The sequence below is a fragment of the Somniosus microcephalus genome, chromosome 10 (genome assembly GCF_052327205.1).
Source record: "Somniosus microcephalus isolate GS21.2 chromosome 10, FLI_Smic_1.0, whole genome shotgun sequence".
Taxonomy (NCBI): domain Eukaryota; kingdom Metazoa; phylum Chordata; class Chondrichthyes; order Squaliformes; family Somniosidae; genus Somniosus; species Somniosus microcephalus.
The window spans coordinates 205167047-205189575 of NC_140996.1; the positions used below are offsets into that span (position 1 = coordinate 205167047).

Sequence of the window (22529 nt, forward strand, 5' to 3'; positions counted from 1 at the left end):
TAATACCGATAGTGACCACACCAGTATATAAGGGTTGTGATACGTTAACTAGGGCAGAAATCGCCCAGACCTCTGAATAGTAAAGACCTGTGTTGTTTGTACTTCTAAAGTCTCTGAAGTTATTTACTGCACAACCTACAGACTTTACAGTGGCGACGAGTCCGATCGTACCCTGCGGCAAGACTAACCAGTAGCAGAGAGCTTCAAAAAGAAAACACAAGGCTCCGTCTACTAAAAGTATAGTACTTACTGGAAGCTGGAAGATTAACAGCAAAGCTGCGGCAGCAACAGGCACAGATTACCCTGCTACCACATCTTGAGCGAGCCAATCAGCCTAAAACAAGGCGGCCGAAGAGACTGTGAGTAGTTAAAACAAATAAATAAAAAAAAAAAAACGGGGTAGAAGTATTTGGAGGAGAAGGGCAAAGCATTCGGGTCCAACGGCGTCGGGTGACAGCCGGACCGCGGGCAATGTGAGAAGCCGTGCAGCAACCGCTGCCATGAAGCGCTGAGCCTGCGAGTAGGCGCGGGAGTGTCAGAGCCGAGAGCCGCGTGAGCCAGAGCCGAGCGGGAGGCGTTGCAAGCCAGCAATCGCATCTCCAGATAAGGGCCGAGAGCCGCGAGAGCGATCGGATCTACAGATAAGGGCCGGCAGCCGCTTCGCGATCCAGCGATCGCATTATAGATAAGGACCGCACTCGGGCTGACAGACGGCGTCGGGGGACCGGGTGAAGACCGCCAAGCGCGGGAAAACCGCCATTGAAGTGGGCGGGGAGAGCGAGAAGCGCGGGAAAGCCGCCATTTTTCGGGGAAAACCGCTGAAGAAGAAGGAAGAAGCGGGAAACCGCCATCTTGGAAATTATTAAGAATTTCAGAAAAGTAATAAGATTTTTCAGAAAGGCTGGTGTGTTCTCAAGAAGAGAGAAGAAAATTAATAATAAGTAAAGTAATACTTGTACTGTTCTCAAAAAGAGAAGAAGATGCCTAAGCGAGGAAATATTAATGACTTTAATGCAGAAATAGAAGACTGGGCCACGTATGTGGAACGCATAGAAATATATTGCGTAGCCAACGAAATTGAGGATGACAACAAGGCAATAACTTTGTTAAATTCGATGGGAGCAAAAACATACGGGCTTTTGAAACATCTAATAGCACCAGTTAAACCAGTGGACCAGACCTTCGAAGAGATCGTAACAGTGTTGAAGGATCACTTGAACCCCACACCGTTGATGCTGGCTGAACGATTTAAATTTTACGCCAGAACCCAGAGGCAAGATGAAAGCAATGCGGAATACTTAGTCGAACTGCGTAAGCTAGCGAAATACTGCCAGTTTGGAGGGAATTTGACAGAGGCGCTGCGGGACAAGTTCGTATGCGGCTTGGCCAAAGAAGGAACGCAGAAGCGACTTCTGGAAGAAAACGACCTCACACTGGACAGGGCTGTCCTCATAGCTTCATCGCACGAAGCCGCAGCGAAAGGGACGGCGGAAATGCAGCTAAAGGCGGCGGCACTCGGGGTGGACCAAATTACAACAAGCACTCCCAAATGCTACCGTTGTGGAAAGACAACGCACGACCAGAATCAGTGCTGGTTTAAGAACCAAGAGTGCAGGAAATGTGGCAAACTGGGTCACATCGCGAAGGTATGCAGGTCCAGAAAGAAGACCAACAAACAAAGGAAGCCACCACCACAAGAAAAGTACAACAAGGTGCATCAGGTGGCTGAAAAGAGTTCAGACGAACAAAATTCAGACTCCGACCCAAACAGCCAGGAGTTGGATAGTCTGAGAATCCACAATGTGGGTAAAGTAACTGATCTACAGACGATCTGGGTCACACTAAAAATAGCTGGAGTCCAAGTACGAATGGAGCTGGACACGGGATCAGCTGTATCAGTCATCAACCAAAAGGACTACCACCGACTATTCTCTCACATACCCTTAAGAAATACCAAGTTCGTATTACAGACATACACGGGGCATCGCGTATACCCCATGGGGAAAATAAGAGTCAAGGTGAGAGATAGGGGTAAAGTACACCCAAGAATGAATTTGTACGTACTACCTGAGGGAGGACCACCACTTCTAGGACGGGAGTGGATCAAGAAAATAGACATGGAATGGCACTACCGACAAGCAATGACGAGTGAGGACTCGGTGCAGACAAGCAGCTCAGACTCTGAGCCGGAAGACGATAAGTCCAGCTTATGTATGAAAAACAAGGTTAACATTAACTCACAGACTAAGGTTGGAAAATCGATGGCGTGCATAAAGACAGAGAATTCTGAGTCTGTTCAAGCTACAGACATATGCATTACGGAGGAACACCGGGCTCGAACTCAACGCTATTTCAAAGTACAACAACAATTAGAACAATTAAGTTACCGCCTCGTACAAGAGATGAAAACAATGAAAAAGTTCTATGACACCGAATGGGAGAGTCTGGAAAGACAACAGAACCTACTGGCTCAAGCAGAGAGCGACCATAGAGCCATCGTGACCAATTACCGATCACATCTCCCTGATGATGTTCAGGGGTTAGAATATTTGCATGATCTAGAGATACAGCAGAAGGGCAAATCACGCTGCACTGAGGATTTTGTTCTGCAATTAGAGACGGAGCTAGTGCAGGCAAAGTTAAGAGAAGTTGAATCACAGGGTGCTCTTAAGGAGATGCAGAAACAAATCTTGGACATGGAAAAGAGAAACGCTTCTTTACCTGATGAGAATAATGGGCCAGAAATTCCAGAACGGGGCTTGCAGCGCGTGCAAGCCCCATATTTGCACTTACCCCGCGCTCCTGCCGATCAGCTTCTGGGACGCCTGAACTTGGAGAAATTGAAAGCACATTCCCGGGCAGCGTATGACGTCACGCCGCCCAGGAGTGCAGCCAGCGCGGACCCAGGAGCGTGCAGTGTAAGTGAGACACGCCCCTTGAGGTCTCAGTTTCACTGGACACGCCCCCAATGTTTCTGTCAAGCTGCTTTGCTTTTTTACATGCAAAGCAGCAGTTTAAATAGGTTTTTGGAAGTTTTTTGAAGATTTTGGTAACTTTTATAAACTTTTTTAAATGTTTACATTATTTTGAGTAATCTGAAGTAGTTTTAAACAGAATTAAAGCAATTTAAAGACTTTTAAAAGCCCTAAAAGAATTTTTTTAATTCCATTTATTTATTTAGCAATGTCGTCGTCATACGTGTCTTCACACTGTTCCCTTTGGGGAACTGTATGAAGTGGTGGAAGGATTTATGGCTGTGATTAACGCTCATTCCGTGACCGTAACCATCTTTGAACCAGCCATTAGGGCGGTTAGTCCTATGGCGGGAGGGTTTTACGGGCTCCCACAAGCTATACAAGGAGGGGGGGGGCCACCCACACCCACGGACGCAAATATCCCACTGGATGTCAACCCAGAATTTAGAGCCGGAGCTCCGACTCCACTTGCCAGGACTGTCTGGAGCGGGGTTCGAAACCCTACCCTGATCTGGCCCAGCGGCGGGGATCCTACCGCTATGACAAACGCCCAATCCGATTAGCTACGTGAAATGGCAGCATAGGGCTCCAGTCACGGGGAGGGAAAAGGCGCAGGAAACGTATGGGTGTCACCTTTTGTGCGGAGTGGGCCTTTTGCGTAGCAGTAAGCATCCCTGCCGTTGGGCCAGAAGGAGTAGGGTTTTGAACCCCACTCCAGACAGTCCCGGCAAGTGGAGTCGGAGCTCCAACTTTAAATTCTGGGTGGACATCCAGCGGGATACTTGCGTCCGTGGGTGTTGGTGGCCCCCCCCCTCAGATGGGTTGTGGGAGCCCGTAAAGCCCTCCCGCCATAGGACTAACCACCCTAATGGCTGGTTCAAAGATGGTTACGGTCACGGAATGAGCGTTAATCACGGCCATAAATCCTTCCACCACTTCATACAGTTCCCCAAAGGGAACAGTGTGAGGATACGTGCGATGATGACCTCTTGCGCAATGCACCTCCTTGGACCCTCAGTCGCAGATGCGAGGGGGCAAGTCGTGCAAGTGTTAAATTTTTTATTTTATTGACATGTAAAATGTTGGCCCAATAATTCCCTTCCAAATGCGCTAGTACGGTCGGGGTACTTACGCATCTGGCCGGATGAAATGCCGGTTTTCAGCATGCACAGTGCATGTGGGGAAAACCGGCATTTCCTGTCCTCTGAACGAAGGGGTTCAGAGGCAGAACGCGTGCGACTGCACAGGCAGCGCGTGCGCAGTATAATTCGCCGCTTTCATTAATGCTTTCAGTGAGGTCCAGTCATTACAACTTACACATGAAAAAAGCATGGGTACAGTTGCTACAGAGGCTGCGGAGGAAGATATTTCTTATCGTGGAGCTTCTGAAAGTATGTATGTCTGTATATATTCCTTTACTTATGTGTATGAATGTATTATTTAATTATGACTTTCAGAGAAAGTAACTTATTGGAAAATCATAATTAAAAACATACATTCATAGTAAAGGAATATAAAACATACATACATATACGTAAAGGAATATATGTGGACATACATACATAACTCATTCTCACATTCCATTCACACAGCCACAATTGCTCCTTCTACCTACCGTTCTGAAAACCCTTTTTAAAAAAAAAAAAAAAAAATTTTAACTTTAAAACTTACTTAAAATTTCTTAAAATAACTTCCCTCCCTTTCCCAAACAAAAATATTGCATTTCAAAAGCTCCACGCTAAAATATATCTTCCTCCGCAGCCAATGAACCACTTTACACTTGCTTTTTTTCAGTGTAACTTCTAAGGACTTAACCTCACGGATTTCATGAATGAAATCCACGAAGTTCACTGCGCAAGCGCTGCCTGTGCAGTCGCACGCGCTCGAGGTCTGGAAATGCCGGCGTTCCCCGCATGCGCTGTTCATGCTGAACGCCGGCATTTCCAACGGCCAGAAGCGTGAGTAAGCCGACCGCACTCACGCTTCTGGCCTGGAATTTCTGGCCCAATGTGGCCATGTTGCAAGAGGAGCTTATAGGGCGAAACTGAAAGAAGCTAAGCAAAGGATGTTGGAACTTGAAACGCAGAACCAAATCAGCGGTAATCAGCTATGTCAAGCAGAGAAGGAGTGCAAGGGTCTACATAAGAAGGTGCAATATCTCTCAGCCCATAATAAGGGACTACTCACTCAGTTAAATGAAAGTAAACGGGAAATGGCTGAGATGGACTGCAAGAATAAAGAAGAGTTGATGGCAGTGAGACTTCGAGAGGCAGATAGCATAGCAGCCTTGGCTGAACTCCAACAGGAAATTGCGAAAGAAACAAATGAAGAGGAATCTTCAGGAAGCCAGGATTTTATTCCAGTTCTTCTATACGACTCCTTACAAGCAGAGTGCGAGAAGTTGAAAAAACAGTATGAACAGGCCCAGACTACAATTCTGGAGGGGGTTAACTCAGCAACCTCCGAAAAGCTAGTTTCGTTGGAAGCATATGAGCAACTAAAGGTTGAACATGAGCAAGAAGTCCAAAGGCTGCAGGAAATTCTTGAGGAGCTCAGGGCCAAGACAGACTCATCGGTAGAAGTTCCATACATAGATGAGGATGTAGAGGTGAAAGACATGGCAGAACTCATAAAAAGCTATGGAGGATGCTGTCTGGAACGAATTAATACCAGAGACTGAATTTATGAACTGTTCCCACAGAGACTGAACCTGTAAACTGATTCCACTGAGAGTATGTTTGTAAACTGTTATATGACGTTGACTCCATTGAGAGTATATCTGTAAATTGTTATATGACGTTGACTCCATCGAGAGTATATCTGCAAACTGTTTATATAAAGTTGAAGATTGTATGTTTAACGAGATTCTGTAAGTAATAAGCTAGGAAGGGAGGAGTGTTGTGTATGTAACCGTTTACCTTTAAGGGAACTATAGAATGTAACCGTTCGCCTTTAAGAGCACTACTTTAGGGTGGCACTATCTATTGGCTCATGTATACTGTAATACCGATAGTGACCACACCAGTATATAAGGGTTGTGATACGTTAACTAGGGCAGAAATCGCCCAGACCTCTGAATAGTAAAGACCTGTTTTGTTTGTACTTCTAAAGTCTCTGAAGTTATTTACTGCACAACCTACAGACTTTACAGTAGGGAGTGAGTTGTACTGAATGACTGGGCTTATGGATCACCAAGGGAACTTATTCTAGGGAGTGGTAGTGTATTGGGGCGAAGCCATTGTCTCTTAAAGCACATTTCCTAGTTTGAGTTGTGTTTGGACATTATGGTGGAAGAGTTGCTCTGGTCACTGTGTGGAGCAGCTTATTTCTCATCATCTGTAAATGCAACAACAAAATACTGCGGATGCTGGAAATCTGAAATAACAGTAGAAAGTGCTGGAAACACTCACCGAGGAGAGAGAAACAAAGTCGACGTTTCGGGTCGAACCCTTCGTCAGAACTGGAAAAGGTTCGGGAGGAGAGGTTTTTAAGCCGGGGCAGGGTGAAGGGGAGGAAAGAACAAAGGGAAGGTCTGTGATAGGATGGAAGGCAGGAGAGATTGAGTGACAAAAGGAATGATAATGCAAGGCAAAAGGAGAGGTAATGGGACAAGTTAAGAAACAAAAGATGGCTCTAGATGATGTGTGAATGATGATGGCAGCAACATTAACAGCTACCATGTGAGGAAACAAGAGGGAAAAAAAATAGAAATACAGGGGCCAATTTATAGTCTGAAATTGTTGAACTCGATGTTGAGTCCAGAAGGCTGTAAAGTGCCTAATCGAAAGATGAGCTGCTGTTCCTCGAGCTTACACTGAGCTTCATTAGAACAGTGTAAGAGGCCGAGGATGGAGAGATCGGAGTGGGAGTGGAGCGGAGAATTAAAGTGACAGGCGACCGGAAGCTCGGGGTCACGCTTGCGGACTGAACGGAGGTGTTCCGCAAAGCGATCACCCAATCTGCGTTTGGTCTCCCCAATGTAGAGGAGACCGCATCGTGAGCAGCGAATACAGTATACTAGATTGCGAGAAGTACAAGTAAATCACTGTTTCACCTGGAAGGCGTGTTTGGGGCCCTGGACAGTGGAAAGGCGGGAGGTATAAGGGCAGGCGTGGGAAATTGATTGAGGAGTGGGCCAGGGTGTCGCAGAGGGAGCAGTCCCTTCGGAATGCTGAAAAGGGGGGGGAAGATGTGTTTGGTGGTGGGATCACGCTGGAGGTGACGGAAATGGCGCAGGATGATCCGTTGAATGTGGAGGCTGGTGGGGTGAAAGGTGAGGACAAGGGGAACCCTATTGTAGTTCTGGGAGGGAGGGGAAGGGCTGAGAGCAGAAGTGCGGGAAATGGAATGGACACGGTCGAGGGGAATCCTCGGTTGAGGAAAAAGGAAGACATATCGGAAGCACTGGTATGGAAGGTGGCATCGTCAGAACAGATGCGGCGGAGACGGAGAAACTGGGAGAATGGAATAGAGTCCTTACAGGAGGCGGGGTGGGAGGAAGTGTAGTAGCGGTAGCTGTAAGCGTCAGTGGGCTTGTAGTGAATGTTTGTCAATAGCCTATCTCCAGAAATGGTGACAGAAGTCGAGGAAGGGAAGAGTTGGAGATGGACCATGTGAAGGTGAGGGAAGGGTGGAAATTGGAAGCAAAGTGAATGAAATTATCTAGTTCAGGGTGAGAGCAAGAAACGGCACCAATACAGTCATCAATGTACCGGAAAAAGAGATGAGGGAGGGGACCTGAGTAGGACTGGAACAAAGAATGATCCACATATTCCATGAAAAAGCAGGCATAACTAGGGCCCCTGCTGGTTTCCATAGCAACACCTTTAATTTGGAGGAAGTGAGTGGAGTCAAAGGAGAAGTTGTTCAATGTGAGAACAAGTTCAGCCAGGCGGAGGAGGGTGGTGGTGGATGGGGACTGGTCGGGCCTCTGTTCAAGGAAGAAGTGGAGCGCCCTCAGGCCATCCTGGTGGGGGATGGAGGAGTAGAGGGATTGGACGTCCAAACTGTAAATGCGTTCTTTTTGATCAAATAGCTAGACACAAAGAATGGGGACTTGGATGAGGCACCAGAGGGCCTCCAGTCTCCATGGGAGCATATCCGAGTGTGTGTCATCACCTTCAGAAAAGGAAAAAATTGTGGAGAAAGTGGAAAATCACCTTTAAAGACTAGAATGTGCTATAAAGATACTAATGTAATTGTGTTTTGTATAATGTTTCCTATGACCCTGAAATAATATGATTCAGAAAGATTAACAATCCTTGACATGTTTCTTTTCCAGTGAAAACACTATCATGGCTACTGGTTTGACAGACACCAAGATGCATGAATCTGAAGGCCCCAGTGAAGATGGCTTAGGTAAATTGATTAGAACTAACTTACCTGCAGCAGATGTTGAGGAATATTTAGATTTATCCTTTATTTTTTCACCAAATGGGATTTGAAGTGGTGAGGGGGTTGAAATATTTTTGGCGAGAGCTGAGGATTAAAAAAATATTGTCCTAGATTTTTGCAGTCAGCGGCAAACTAACGGTGTTCGCCGTTCATTACGCATACACTTGCCCGCAAAATTTCTGTGGGCTTTTACACTGCGATTTGCGGTTTTCAAGTCAGAACAGCGCAGCGCCCTCTACTGGAGATCTGGGACCTGTGTGAACACATTGTCTAAATCAGTAAGTTATGTAAGTTAGAATATTTAATTCAATGTAAAATCATGTACAGAAAGTGAAATAGAGAGGGAAAGAAAGATGGGATTAAGGGAGAGAGATAAGAGAAAGAAAAAGTAAAAAAAAAAAAAAATTTTTTTTATTTTTTAAATCTCCAACAATAATTAAAATCTGAAGGAATGAGACTCCACACTTGTAAAAGTAACCACCCAAACCCATGACCTCCACCGCCTAGAAGGACAAGGGCAGCTGAGGCACGGGAACACCATCACCTCCAAGTCCCCCTCCAAGCCAATCAACATCCTGACTTGGAAATATATCGCTGTTCTTTCATCATCGCTGGGTCAAAAACCTGGAACGTCCTCCCTAACAGCACTGTGGGAGCGCCTTCACCACAAGGACTGCAGAGGTTCTAGAAGAAGACCCACCAGCACCTTCTCAAGGGCAACTAGGGATGGGCAATAAATGCAGTGCTACAGGAGTCCTGTAAAGCCGCGTGGCACCATTTAAAGGATGGCACCACAACAGGGAAATCCCCATTAATGTAGCACAAGGTGACCCATTAAATGCTTTAGTGGTTTGGGGGTAGTGCACTGTCCTCAGCTATGTGCCAACAATGCCTCTACCTCGGATATGGCGTAGCAGTCAGGCTATGCTTGCATTCCCAGCACTCAATTAAATTAGAATATAATTACCGATTCCTGATCCAGACTACATAGGGATTCTAAATCACCTTGGTGCTTTGAGCTGTTTGATTTTTTGCAGCCCTGAGCCACATGAGGCTATTTTTCCCAGATGCGCTGATGTAATTCATATGCACGCAGTAACACGATTGCGGTCGAAACGCATTAAATGTATAAAATTGGCATGTATTTGCTTACATTTATTTCTACCTCATACCACTTTTTTATTATTGTTCCTTTTTATTATTAGTGTTTTTAAACCTCTTTGGTCCCAAAATGCCAGAAGTAGCCCGACTAGTGCAAAGGTACAAAATTAATCAAAAAGGCTAATGGAAAGTAGGCCTTTATCTCAAAGGGATCGGAATTCAAAAGTGAGGAAGTAATGCTTCAGTTATGCAGACCCTTGGTCAGACCCCAACTGGAGTACGGTGTAAGGTTTTGGCCTCCGAACCTCAAGGAAGATATATTGGCCTTGGAAGGGGTACAGTGCCGATTCACCAGAATGCTACCATGGCTTAAAAGTTTAAATTACGACAGGCTGCATAAATTTGGCTTGTATTCCCTTGAGTTTAGAAGGTTGAGGGGTGATCTAATCGAGGTATTTAAAATGATTAAGGGGTTTGACAGGGTAGAAACAGATAAATGATTTCCTCTGGTGGGGGAATCCAGAACAAGAGGGCATAATCTTAAAATTAGAAATAGGCTATTTAGGAGTGAAATCGGGAAGCATCTTTCACACAAAGACGAGTGTAAATCTGGAACTTGCTCCCTAAAAGGTTGTGGATGCTGGGTCAATTAAAATGTTTAAGACTGTGATTGATAGATTTTTGTTAGATAAGGGTTTCAAGGAATTTGGAATAAAGGTGGGTAAATGAGGTTACAGATCAGCCATGATCTAATTTAATGGTGGAACAGGCTCGAAGGGCTGAATGGCCTACTCCTGTTCTTATGTTTCTATGATTTCTACCCAGAAGAACCAGAAATTTGGCTGGACTTTTAAATTCTGGTGGAGGTGGGGTACAGGTCCACAGGCAAATCCTCCGCCCACTCCCTCTCACAGCAAGGGTTTTTTTCTGAGGAAGTTACCTGGCTTTCGACTCATTACACCCTTGATAGGTCACAGCAGAACTCGCACCGGTTGAATGCATCTAAAAGATTGCACCTCCGACAGCACTCCCTCAGGCCTGCCCTGAAGTTTCAGCCTAGATTATGTACCCAAAATATGGATTGGGGCTTGAATGCACAACCTTCTGACTCCGCACCGAGAGTGCTACCACTGAACTTGCCATAGAGGGAGTGCAGCGAAGGTTCACCAGACTGATTCCTGGGATGGCAGGATTGTCGTATGAGGAGAGATTGGGTCGACTAGGCCTGTATTCACTAGAGTTTAGAAGAATGAGAGGGGATCTCATTGAAACGTATAAAATTCTGAAAGGGCCAGACAGACTGAATGCAGGGAGGATGTTTCCCCTGGCTGGGGGTCTAGAACGAGGGGTCACAGTCTCAGGATAAGGGGTAGGACATTTAGGACTGAGATGAGGAGAAATTTCTTCACTCCGAGGACGGTGAATCTGTGGAATTCTCTACCACAGAAGGCTGTGGAGGCCAAGTCAGTGAATATATTTAAGAAGGAGATAGAGATTTCTAGGCACAAAAGGCATCAAGGGGTATGGGGAGAGAGCGGAAATATGGTATTGAGATAGAGGATCAGCCATGATCATATTGAATGGCGGAGCAGGCTCGAAGGGCCGAATGGCCTACTCCTGCTCCTATTTTTCTATGTTTCTATGAACTATGTCTCGCACGTAATAAAAGAAAGTCACATTTCTCAACCCTGAACAGGGAGACACCATTGTCGAGTGAGCTTGCCTGCAGGCAGCCTGCTCCCGTGATGTTACTGGTATTGAGCAGTCTCAGGTGTTCAGGAGCGACTCCATTAATTGCAGTGGAACTGTAACTTCAGGCTGGCCCTATTTCCATTTCTTAATGGCCAGCTTCATTGATTTGTGCAAATATTTTGAATGACCTGCCAGATGGGCCATGGTGCGTGTACAATGGCAACAGCCAGACCATGCATATTAAGGATCTCCAGAAGTACATATGTTAGGTCCTTTCCCTGAGGTGGAAATATTAGCCAGACAGTAATGCAAATTCACTCCAGCATGCAAAAAAACAGCTAACAATAACTGATCATAACCCTGTGTGTGCTGCTACCAGCAATAAAGAATTCAAATCAATAATCTAATGCAGACACAAATACATTTTTGTCACAGATAAATTTTAGATCCTCCTAATTATTGCCCTGACAAGTCTCATTTGCTTAACCTATTTGGATGTATTTCACTCTTAAACAATAGGCAGCTTTATTTGTTTAAATGGATTTGCGATTGTTCTCATTCTGAAATCTCTCTACTGATCTTGACAGCTATGGAGCTATAGGATAAATCAATGCTTTCTCAAAAGATATTGAGCTGGATTTTCTCAGCCCCGAGGAGACGGGTATGGAGGCGGGACTGCCGGGAAAGTTGCAGAATTTGGGGGCGGGAGGCAAACCCGACCCCAACCCGCCTCCGTGCCCTCTTGCCGGGAAGCTGTCCTGCCCTGTGTCCCGTCTCCTTGGAGGCGGAAAGGGATTAAAGCCTATTAGCTGCCTGTTAACAGGCAGAAAATAGAATGATCCCCATTTTTCGTGTTGAAGTGCGGGCTTCCCGACCTGGGGGAATCCCGCCGGGGTGTAGGAGGTGAGTAGGAGATCGGAGGGGTCTGAAAGTGCGATGTAGAGGTGAGTGATGGGTGCAAGTGTGGAGTGGTAAGTATGTGAGGGGAGTGGTAAGTATGTGAGGTGAGTGTAAAGTGTTAGAAAATGTTAACTTACCGTTGTTTATACCTTCAGCCGCTGTGGAGCCGGAGTCCCCAACATCTCCATTGTAGAGATCACAGACTGGCTGTTGCATCCTCCGATCCAACAGCCAGCTGATTTCTGCAAAGTAGAAAGGTTTGATGAGTCCTGAACACAAGGACTCTCAAACTACATAGAATGTCAGTGTTTGACAGCTTCACCGAGCTGTCAAACGATAACATTTCTTCCTTCAAAAGTTCTTGACAGATGACACGTCATACGTTGACGTGCTCTGTCACTGACTTCCCCCTAATTGGCCTGCTGAGCCCGCCAGGTGGGCTTAACGAGGTCAATCAGGGGAAATTCCCGCTGGTTGGCCAGAAGCTGATGGAGGTGGGATTGAGCAAGCAGCAGTCCCGCCTCCAAAAGCTTCCCATTCAGAAAATCCAGCTCATTGAGTTTGCTGTTATACTGGAAGTACCTGTTGAGAGTGCAGTGAGACTGACGGACTCAAGTTATACTGCTGGTTCAGTACCACTCTCTGGCCAGGACAAACTAGAGCTCCAATCACCTCTGACTGTCCCATTACCATTAAAATGTAACCAATGTGTCAGTTGTCTCTTTGTTACATAAAAATGCCAGGATTGAAAAGGCCATTACAGTTCACCTGGCTGGCTCCAAAGTTTAAATAAACATATTGGGGGGAATTTTGCCAGCCCTGGGGAGAGGGGACTGCCGGGAAAATGGCAGAAGCTGGGAGCGGGTACCGAACCCGCTCCCAACCCGTCTCCATGCCATCTTCCCAGGAGGCAGGTCCCCGACTCGTGCAGGGACCCGTCTCCTCGAGGCGGGAAGGGGATTACAGCTAATTAACTGCCTGTTAACAGGTAGTTAACAGGCAGTTAAGAGACTTATCCCCATTTTACCCCTGCAAGTGCGGGCTCCCCGACGGTTGCAAACCTCGCCAGGGTCAGCAAGGCGAGCAGTGGGTCTGCGGGGGTGAGAGAGGTCGAGAAGTCTGCTGTGGAGGTGAGTGATGGGTGCAAGTGTGGAGAGGTAAATATGAGAGGTGAGTGTAAAGTGTTAGAAAAAGTTTACTTCCCTTTGCTTCAACCCTTGGGGATCCGGAGGTGCCTCCTCTCAATGGCAGAGATGACAGAATGGCTGCTGCATTCTCAGATGCAGCAGCCATCTGATTTCTGCTAAGAGAGGTTTGGTGAGTCCTCAGTCAAGGGCTTACCTTAGAACAGAGATTGTCAGTGTTTCACAGCTTCTCAAAGCTATCAAATGCTGACAATTCATCTGTCACAAATTTTTGACAGATGAAACATCATACGCTGACGTCCTCTGTCACCGGCTTTCCCTTAATTGGCCGGCTAAGCCCGCAGGGCGGGCTTAACAAGATCAATCAAGGGAAAATAGCGTGGGTTGGCTGGACGTCATTGGGGGCGGGACTAAAACCCGACAACCAGCAGTCCCGCCCCCAACGCACCCCCATTGAGAAAATCCAGCCCATTAACTCCAGCTGGATTTCCCGCTCAGGCCGGAGTTAAAATTACAGTCGGGTCTCAATGATGTCATTGGGCTGCAACATGCATATGTAAAGAAGGACCCTGTTGGCTCTGGGCGTGTGTCCTTGCTGCCTGCTTAGACGATCAGGTTAAAATTGCAGATTTTGCGAGCATGGCGGCTTTGGACATTTAAGTGTCGGGGCAATTTTAACTGCCCACCCGCCAGGTTTCTGCTGAGCGAGTAGGATTACCCCCAGGTTCTTTTACCCCTTTAATCTCCCTGCTAAAATTCGAAAGATGAAAAGTAAACTATTAAAAGTTCCTGGGAGCTTAACTTTAGACCAGCTATTGTTCAGTGATGATGAAGCATTGTGAGACGACGTGTTCCAGTTGCTCTGACACCTGAGTTGCTCTAGACGAAAATGCCTCGACTGCCTCACTTTGTATGCTGAGCAGGACTTCACAACTTACGACTGAATGGACAAGTATCAGAACCAGCTAAAATGCTTAGATTTAAATATATAAATCAAATAGACAGAGCTATTTGAGAAGCAGAAAAGTAAAAGATGGTTCACTGGGCAAGTGTATGGGCATTGATTTGGTTGCAGCGTAGTCCTAATCCACTGAGACTACTGTCTTGGGGAGGTCCTTCTCTTACTGGTACAGTGAGGAACAGAAATGCACCAACTGCTCTGAACTCCGATTTGAGAGCCACATTTACTATCGGAGTGACACAAATGCGGTACTAAAAGTCCAGTATAACAGTATTTATTGCACTGGAAAATAGGGACTGGGTGTTGGGTAACCTCACTAGTCATATTTACACATAAGAGCTCAGAGGAAACTTACATAGACATAAAGTGAAAATACCAATCTGGTTATGCCACTATATATTATATACACTTCTGTTTTTTCCCCATTCTTAAGTTATACCACTCTCCATCAATGCAACTTTTGAGTTAATACCAGAGAGCAGCCTAAGGAAGATTACTTGCCCATTTCAAGGCTTTAATCTTTAACACAGGGAAAGAACATAAGAAATAGGAGCAGGAGTAGGCCATTCGGCCCCTCGAGCCTGCTCCGCCATTCAATAAGATCATGGCTGATCTGATCTTGGCCTCAACTCCACTTTCCTGCTGGTTCCCCATAACCCTTGACTCCCCTGTAGCTCAAATATCTCAGCCTTGAATATATTCACTGTCTCAGCCTCCACAGCTCTCTGGGGTAGAGAATTCCAAAGATTCACAACCCTCTGAGAGAAAAAATTCCTCCTCATCTCCATCTTAAATGGGCGACCCCTTATCCTGAAACTATGCCCCCTAGTTCTAGATACCCCAACAAGGGGAAACATCCTCTCAGCATCTACACTCAGCTTATGGTGCTGTAAGAAATTTCTTTGGACACAGTTAAGTGTATTTGGTGACGGGTTTTAAAGTCCGTACCCACCGACTGCATCGTGCTTTCTACATTTATTAACTTACCAAGAATTAACTTCTAATGAAGGATCACACCCAAGATGCTATCCTATCTTTCTTTTTCTGATACTGAGCAGCTATGCATTGCTGGCATTTTCTGTTGTTATTGTAAACTTCTTCTTTTGTGACATTGTTTTGTGCCGTTTTAGGAAAGAAGAAGTCGAAATTCAAATCCCTGAAGAAGCTATTTGTTAAAAAGAAAAAAAAGGAGTTGATCTCCCACACAACAAAGAGCAGCCTGAAGCAAAGCCAGTCGACAAGTGATGTTACTAGTCCAGAATCGTGCACTCCAGACTTTGATTCGGAGGATGAACAGGGGTATGAAGCTTTAAGAGTGATGGTTGTGAATTTTATCAAACCTTAAATACCAATGCTTGTGAATTTTACCCCAACTGTAAATCATTTTCATACCTCATGCCATTGAGTTACATTTGTATTGACAAATTTTTTAATTTATTTAAACGTAAGGGAAAATGACAGGATAAAGCATCTGCTACAGTGCGCATGAGCAATCAACATGGTGGGCTTTAAGTGGATTCTGAGGAACGGTTTTTATAATATCTGCCCAAAAATGCCTCAATTAGTAGTATTTATCATTACCGTTTCACACAATATCCATGCCAAATACTTTGAGGTATGAAAATGAATTGTATATTTTGCAAAATCATAAAGTATGTTCATTTCTCTAAGGTTCAGCAGGGTTGATTATTCAGGTATAACAACAGAAAATGCTGGATTATTCAGGTGCCTATCGATGCACCTTTTGTTGTATATTGGTAATTGCTTGTGAATCAATGCAAGTTCCCTAATGTACAACTCAAATGACTGAGCGTTTGTTAAGTAGTCCACCATCCTAGGCACAGAAATTACATCAAGAAGCACTGTCAATGATCAGACATTGACTTATACATTATAGATGATGCAACAGTAAGAACTGCCTTTGCAAATTGATTGGTTTGCTTTCTAACTTACTTGCTCAGAGGGAACAACTCCAGCAGAACCCGGTGAATTTTAAATGAGTCTGAGCAATTTTGTTCAAATTTGGTGTGACCTAAAATGTTGGGCACAAAATGTAAACTAATTTAAAACCACTCCAGGGACTTGTATTTATTTCTTTGGGTTAGGTCAGTTTGTCCTCAGTCTAAAGTGATCTGCCTGAGAATTTAAACTCACAACAGATAAATACAGTGCAACTTGCATCAAGGAGCATAGATCACTCCCAACAAATGTCTAAACAAAAAATGGCTGCGGTCCAACTCTCTCAAAGAGCTCACCCTGAATTAAGACCACAATGTAGCTAAATGGGACATGACTTTAGTGCGTGCTCCACTGTCACAAGCTTGTTAATTAATTCACGTTTACAATCTACTCCCTTTAATTCAGAAAATGGAGATATCCAATAATTTGAATTAAGTAAAGTAAATAACACAGCAAAAATGGAAATTTAGTGCTAAAAAGATTGAATTGATCATTTTATATTCGACGATTGTGAATTAAGAGTAGTGTATTTCCCTTTCTAAGTATTATTTCTGACAATTAGGGATATATTTTCTTCTGTGTCATTTTTCTGAAAAAAATAAATGTGAGTAAACAAGCCCAATAGAAAACAATAATGTGCCTTTTACCACTACTCTGAACCTGGTTCCCATGTTAAAATGTATTTAAAAAAAAGACTTGCCTTTCACGACCTCAGAACGTCCCAAAGCGCTTTACAGCCAATAAAGTACTTTTGAAGTGTAGTCACTGCTGTGATGTAGGAAACGTGGCAGCCAAGTTGTGCACAACAAGCTCCCACATCAGCAAAGTGATAATGTCCAGATAATCCGTTTTTAGGTGTTGGTTGATGGATAAATTGGCCAGAATGCCCCTGCCCTTCTTCGAAATAGTGCCATGGGATCTTTTAACAAGAAAAAGTCACCACAAGAAACTGTTTGGTAAGCACCGTCAACGCCTGGCTGAGGGCCAATCTAGAGACATTCCTGTAGAATTGTGCAGTGTGAGATCAAATTGAGTCTAGCGCCCATATACAGGCCTGCGAGTTAGTTGTATGAATGAAGGGCAATAGGTTTAATGTTCATGCCAGCACTGGCAGAAGTGAAAAGCCCAGGGGAGTGCTCACCCCGCCCCCCTATTATGGGTAAAACTACCATTACCAGTTATCTCCTAATGCAGCAGGAACATGATGAGAGTGGCCAGAACCACAGATGGAATATGCAGGATGCAGCAGCCCAGGCTGCATATTTACCCCAAAAGACATAGCTAGCTGGACTTTACTGGGGCGCAGCGCATGAGGCTCGGGGGAGCAAACCTGCTCCCCCCTGAGCCTCATGCGCTGCGCCTCAGTAAAGTCCAGCTAGCTATGTCTTTTGGGGTAAATATGCAGCCTGGGCTGCTGCATCCTGTATATTCCATCTGTGGTTCTGGCCACTCTCATCATGTTCCTGCTGCATTATGAGATAACTGGTAATGGTAGTTTTACCCATAATAGGGGGGCAGGGTGAGCACTCCCCTGGGCTTGGTGTAGCTCTATATCGGACCTACAGTCTCGGCTGGGAATGCAGGGGTATGGAATCACCCCTATTTTTCTTTCAGTGTGAAAATGAGGTGACTGTGCTGCCTGAAAATTTGCATAATGCTTTTGTTCTGAGGCCATCAAATGTGACCTATTCCTTTGAAGGAGAAGGAAAGATGACAGCCGGTCTCCTTGGGGAATTGGGCTATGTGATGTCAGACACCTGTAGGGCATTAACTCACTGAATTTAAAAAAACCAAATCAACCTATTTCTCAAAGTAGTTCAGGTTTTATTTTGTTCCAACTCCCTATGGTTAGAAATTTAACTTCAATTTTAAAATTTTGAGTATTTTATAGTCCAATTTATATTTCCAGTGTAGTGCTCTATAGCTCAAAATAATAATTTCATTAATGAAAACACACTAAAGCATATTCCTTAGGCCACTCAACAGTCAAGCAACAACCATATGGACTCTTAAGATGGGGCAGAAGATTCATTTCTTTAGCGCTGTTATCGTGACTATTAGTGTTACACGGCATACAAAAAATAAACAGTGAAAATTTTAGATATAATAGTCGCTCTCTTACATTACCCCTCCAATTGGAACCACTCTTGAATTTGCATTTTTAAAATTATGGTACTTGCCAATCATTATACGCAATGGTTCTGCTTTAATCTAGTTGGCTACTATGACAAATTACATAGAGCCTGTGCTGTTCTTTATTTAAAACTGCATTACTGATCAAAGGCCTTTTCCCCCCAAGTGGATGTGATATGTCTCCCATTTCTGCTCTCCCCTTTTAACTCCTGCAAGGTCAGAATCATATAGGTTGTCATTTGTTTTCATTCAGTTGCGTCCTCTCCAATGTAAAGGGCAGTGGGTGGCCACGAACTGAACATGTTTATATACGAGCGCAAATGACAAATGGATCTAATTTTTCAAACGTGGCTCAACAATATATTAAGATAAATGAATTTAATTTTCTCAGAGTAGGTTCGGTTTACTGGAATACTTAGAAAATATTGCGTCCTCTCCAATGTAGAGGGCAGTGGGTGGCCACGAACTGAACATGTTTATATACGAGCGCAAATGACAAATGGATCTAATTTTTCAAACGTGGCTCAACAATATATTAAGATAAATGAATTTAATTTTCTCAGTAGGTTCGGTTTACTGGAATACTTAGAAAATATACAATTGTGTCATAATGCAATCAAAAAGTAATTAAAATTAGTGTAAAATAGCTGAGTATGCGAAGATTCTGGCTCTCTTTCTGAGAGGTTTGTTCTAATGTATTGAGAGAGAGTTGGTAACTTGTGGAAACAACCTCTGTGACCTGCTGTTTTCTTGAGATTGGCGCGCTTCTCTGGAGACTTTCCAGGCGCTTTATTGGGCGGAAAACCCGCTCCGTATGACTTATCCTCTTCAAATCTCCTGGAGCTGCAAAGCTTCCTCGTGAGAATCATTAAGCACCTGGAAAGCAGCCTGTGATACCCCAGGGCAGTGTTGTGAATAGAGAAGGCTCCCTCTCTCCGATCACACTGTGCTGCCACTGGCTTCTGTCAAAGTCTGAAAAAAAACTGTCATGGGAGCAATTAAGTGCAAATAAAATCGGAAATTTGTTTTTTACATTTATTTCTTTTAAACTTGGAGGTTTTACCATTTTTGGATGTTGCTCTTTTTGTACAGTCTGCTAATTGTGCCACCAATATTATTCATTTCTGACTATTTTGATTTCTAGTGCAAAAATAGTACAACATCTGGGTTTAAACCCCCTATTCTCCAAATGTGTTCAAAGTATCCACAGCAAAGGGAGATAAACATTGAGTTTTTGCTCATATATAAATGTTTATATAACCTGGTTAGTCCTAGTGATGCGGCTGTCGAATTCCCATAATACAGTACAGCTTCTAGTGGCTACTAAATATGTTGGTAATGGAACAAATGATCTCAACATGACATTGTTGACTTTTTCTGTAGTTACAGCATATGGTCTCTGGTACAGTAGTCTTGTTTGTTTCCTCTTGTAGTGCTCATATAAGTATCATGGGAACGAGAGCACTGTCGCACGACAGCATCTTCATCCCAGACACATCTGTGCAACAACCTGTTAAGACTGTACGAGTGTTTTCTCAGGAGAGTGTATCTGGACCTATCAGAGCTTTACAGGTAATGAACAAGTGATATCCACCTGCAAATGTGCTTTATCATCCAGTTAGTTAAATGGCATTTAAAATTTGTTTTTGTTTTTTTAAACTCGCCCAAGTGACCATACTCCAAGTGTGGCTCTAGACAGCAAGTGGGTGATTTTAACAAGGTGGAGCAGGTGGGATTGAATGCGCGTGAGGGGGGGGGGGGGGGTGTTAAATGGGCAAAAAATGGAAGCGTGTCGGGAAGGTCAGGGATTGGACCCCACCAGGAATCACGGATCGGACCTCATCCGGTGTCATGGATTGGTCCCCCCTTGGAATCGGACCCCTCCCCCCGGGGGTCGGGGATTGGACCCCCCCCCTTTGGATCGGACTTTCCCACACCCCTGCAGGGTCAGGGATAAGACCTACCTGGTCCTGCTGTGCCTCTTCGCCAGCTGGAAGCCAAGCCTGCCAATCAGGCTGACTTCCGGGCAGGGAACCTGTCAATGACGTAAGACACGTGCTGTAGCGTTAAATCTCCACAGCGTGTGGGGGAACCCAGAAATATGGGTTTCCTGCAGGCTACCGGCACCACTCCCACTCCCAGCGCGTCAATGTTAAAATTCCCCCCCCCCCCCCCCCCCCCAAATGTCGGTACACTTATTTGGTTCATGGGGCGTCACAGCAGAGTCAATTACTGTCCTTGCCTGATGTCCTCGTACGTGTCCTTTCCACCAAGGGTCACTGGATAGTGATTAGGCACAGGAGTGTGTTTATTGTGTAAATTGAAAGCCATATTGCAACAGTAGCTTTTATCTTGATTCACACAATACTGCTACGCCCCTGCGTGATGTTATAATATTACCACTGTGGAGGTATAACCTGACACCCAGCTCTTTTGGTAATCCAACCATATTATTTTCCCATTTACCACAATCAGAGCATGGAGTAAATTGTAATTCGAGCTGAGGGCAAGTGGGTGTCCAACAATGGAGTCAGACTTTGACCAGGAGACATGTTACTCGCACTTGTTATACGGTGTCATAATTATTATGTCAATATTAATCCTTATCATGGCAGACCTACTTCCCAGTAATGACATCCTTCTATTATTGCATTATGTTCATCTTGAGAACAAAAAAAGCCATACAAGCAGTGCCATTATTCAGGCTGAGAAAAAGAACACAATCCTTTGCCCTACTTAAGAAGAACCGGGGCATCACCGCAATTGCATCGTTTGCCGTGGCCCTTTATTGACGTTTTTTGTTGTTGACATCATTGCCTCCTGACAGTTCTCCTGGGATTGTGTTTATTGACAGAGGCAGGTGCTCACCACCCGACTCTCCTGTGAGTAAAATGGCTGAGACGTTGCACAAGATTACTTAGAATTCAGACTGAAGGATTGCTCAAGATGCAAAGGGACTTATAATAAAAGAAGTCTGATTTTTGTCAAGCAATGAAACAAATTGGTTCCTGTCTTTATAAGTCATTGTACGCGCATTAGTTTGTAGTCTGAGAATTACCATAACAATGGCACAAATGGCCCCTTCACCTCAACCCTGCCCCCCATAATGGAGCTTACAAATCAAGCAGTATGTAGGGTTGAAGCAACAGTACTGACCAAAGGATTAGTTAATAATGACACCGCCTGTGTGTCACCAGGTATCTAGGAGTGAAACAAACCTCCCCTCCACCATAACCAAACAAACGTTGGCCCTGATTTGCTGCGGAAGGGCATCTAATGGCATCTGCCGATAGTTCGACTTACCTTTGCATGTTTAGGTTTCTGCATTTTATTTGTGTGGCAAGTTGCTGAAAGTGTGAGGTGATAATGGCGCAGCGAGGGAAACCGAGCATCTGGAACCTGATGAACTGGGCAAGCAACTGTGTATCTTATCCAATCAGATTGAAGGATTGTGAAATTAACAGCGACTGAGAAGGGAGTTTAAATTAGAGTGGTTGAATTCAATGTCAAATCAAGGACAGAAAGAGAAATAGAGAGGGAAAGAAAGATTGGATTAAGAGAAAAAGGAGACGGAAAGAAAAAGTGCAAACAAATTAAAACATTTAAAATTTGACACTTATAATCTCCAACAACAATTAATACCTGAAGGAATGAGACTTCACACTTATCATAGTTAATTTTCAGTGCTAGAGAGGTCGATGGGCAGTAATTAACACTTATCACCTCATTAAAAGGGCACTTAGACTTGAACTGACGAGACTTAACTCTGGCGTGTTAAATTCGCTTAAACACAGCAACTTCACGCCATTCAATGCATTTCAATGGTGAGGCGGACAGCGAGATGCCGTTCTTGCGAAGCTAACGGTGGAGCGGCACATCTTGGACAGAAACTTTTGGATATTTGTGTTTAACCGCGCATCTGCCCCTCACCATTCCGCATACACAACGGTGAGCGCCATTAGCCTTACCCTTATTTTGAGTGCAGAATCTGGCCCAGTGTACGCAGCTATCTCTACTATGCAGTGATATCACATTCCATATTTCAAAAATACTAATTAATACCTGTAGCTTCTATAATAGCAGAACATTAAACAGTGATTAAATAGATAAATCACTAGAAACTGATGGACCTAAATCTACCTAGTTCAGGGCGGCTAATGTTGTCCTGCCCAACACCAATTCTGCAGTTCCTAAAAATACAGTAGAATACACAGCCGCACATGTGTAATTTGCCTTTTGCTAGCGAAGTGACCTAGTGCTCTATAAACG

At 44.5% G+C, this 22529-nt stretch overlaps 1 protein-coding gene across 10 annotated transcripts in view; it reads left to right on the plus strand.

Annotated features, from left to right (window-relative positions):
- LOC147112032 (CRACD-like protein) overlaps positions 1-22529 on the plus strand; it is a 290622-nt gene that overhangs the window by 171101 nt on the left and 96992 nt on the right. For all 10 annotated transcript variants that reach the window (XM_085999501.1, XM_085999499.1, XM_085999500.1 and 7 more), the window contains 3 exons: positions 8257-8333; positions 15299-15467; positions 19694-19832. In XM_085999501.1, the coding sequence (XP_085855627.1) occupies positions 8270-8333; positions 15299-15467; positions 19694-19832 (372 nt within the window). In that variant the 5' untranslated portion in view covers positions 8257-8269. The remainder of the gene's footprint in view (positions 1-8256; positions 8334-15298; positions 15468-19693; positions 19833-22529) is intronic.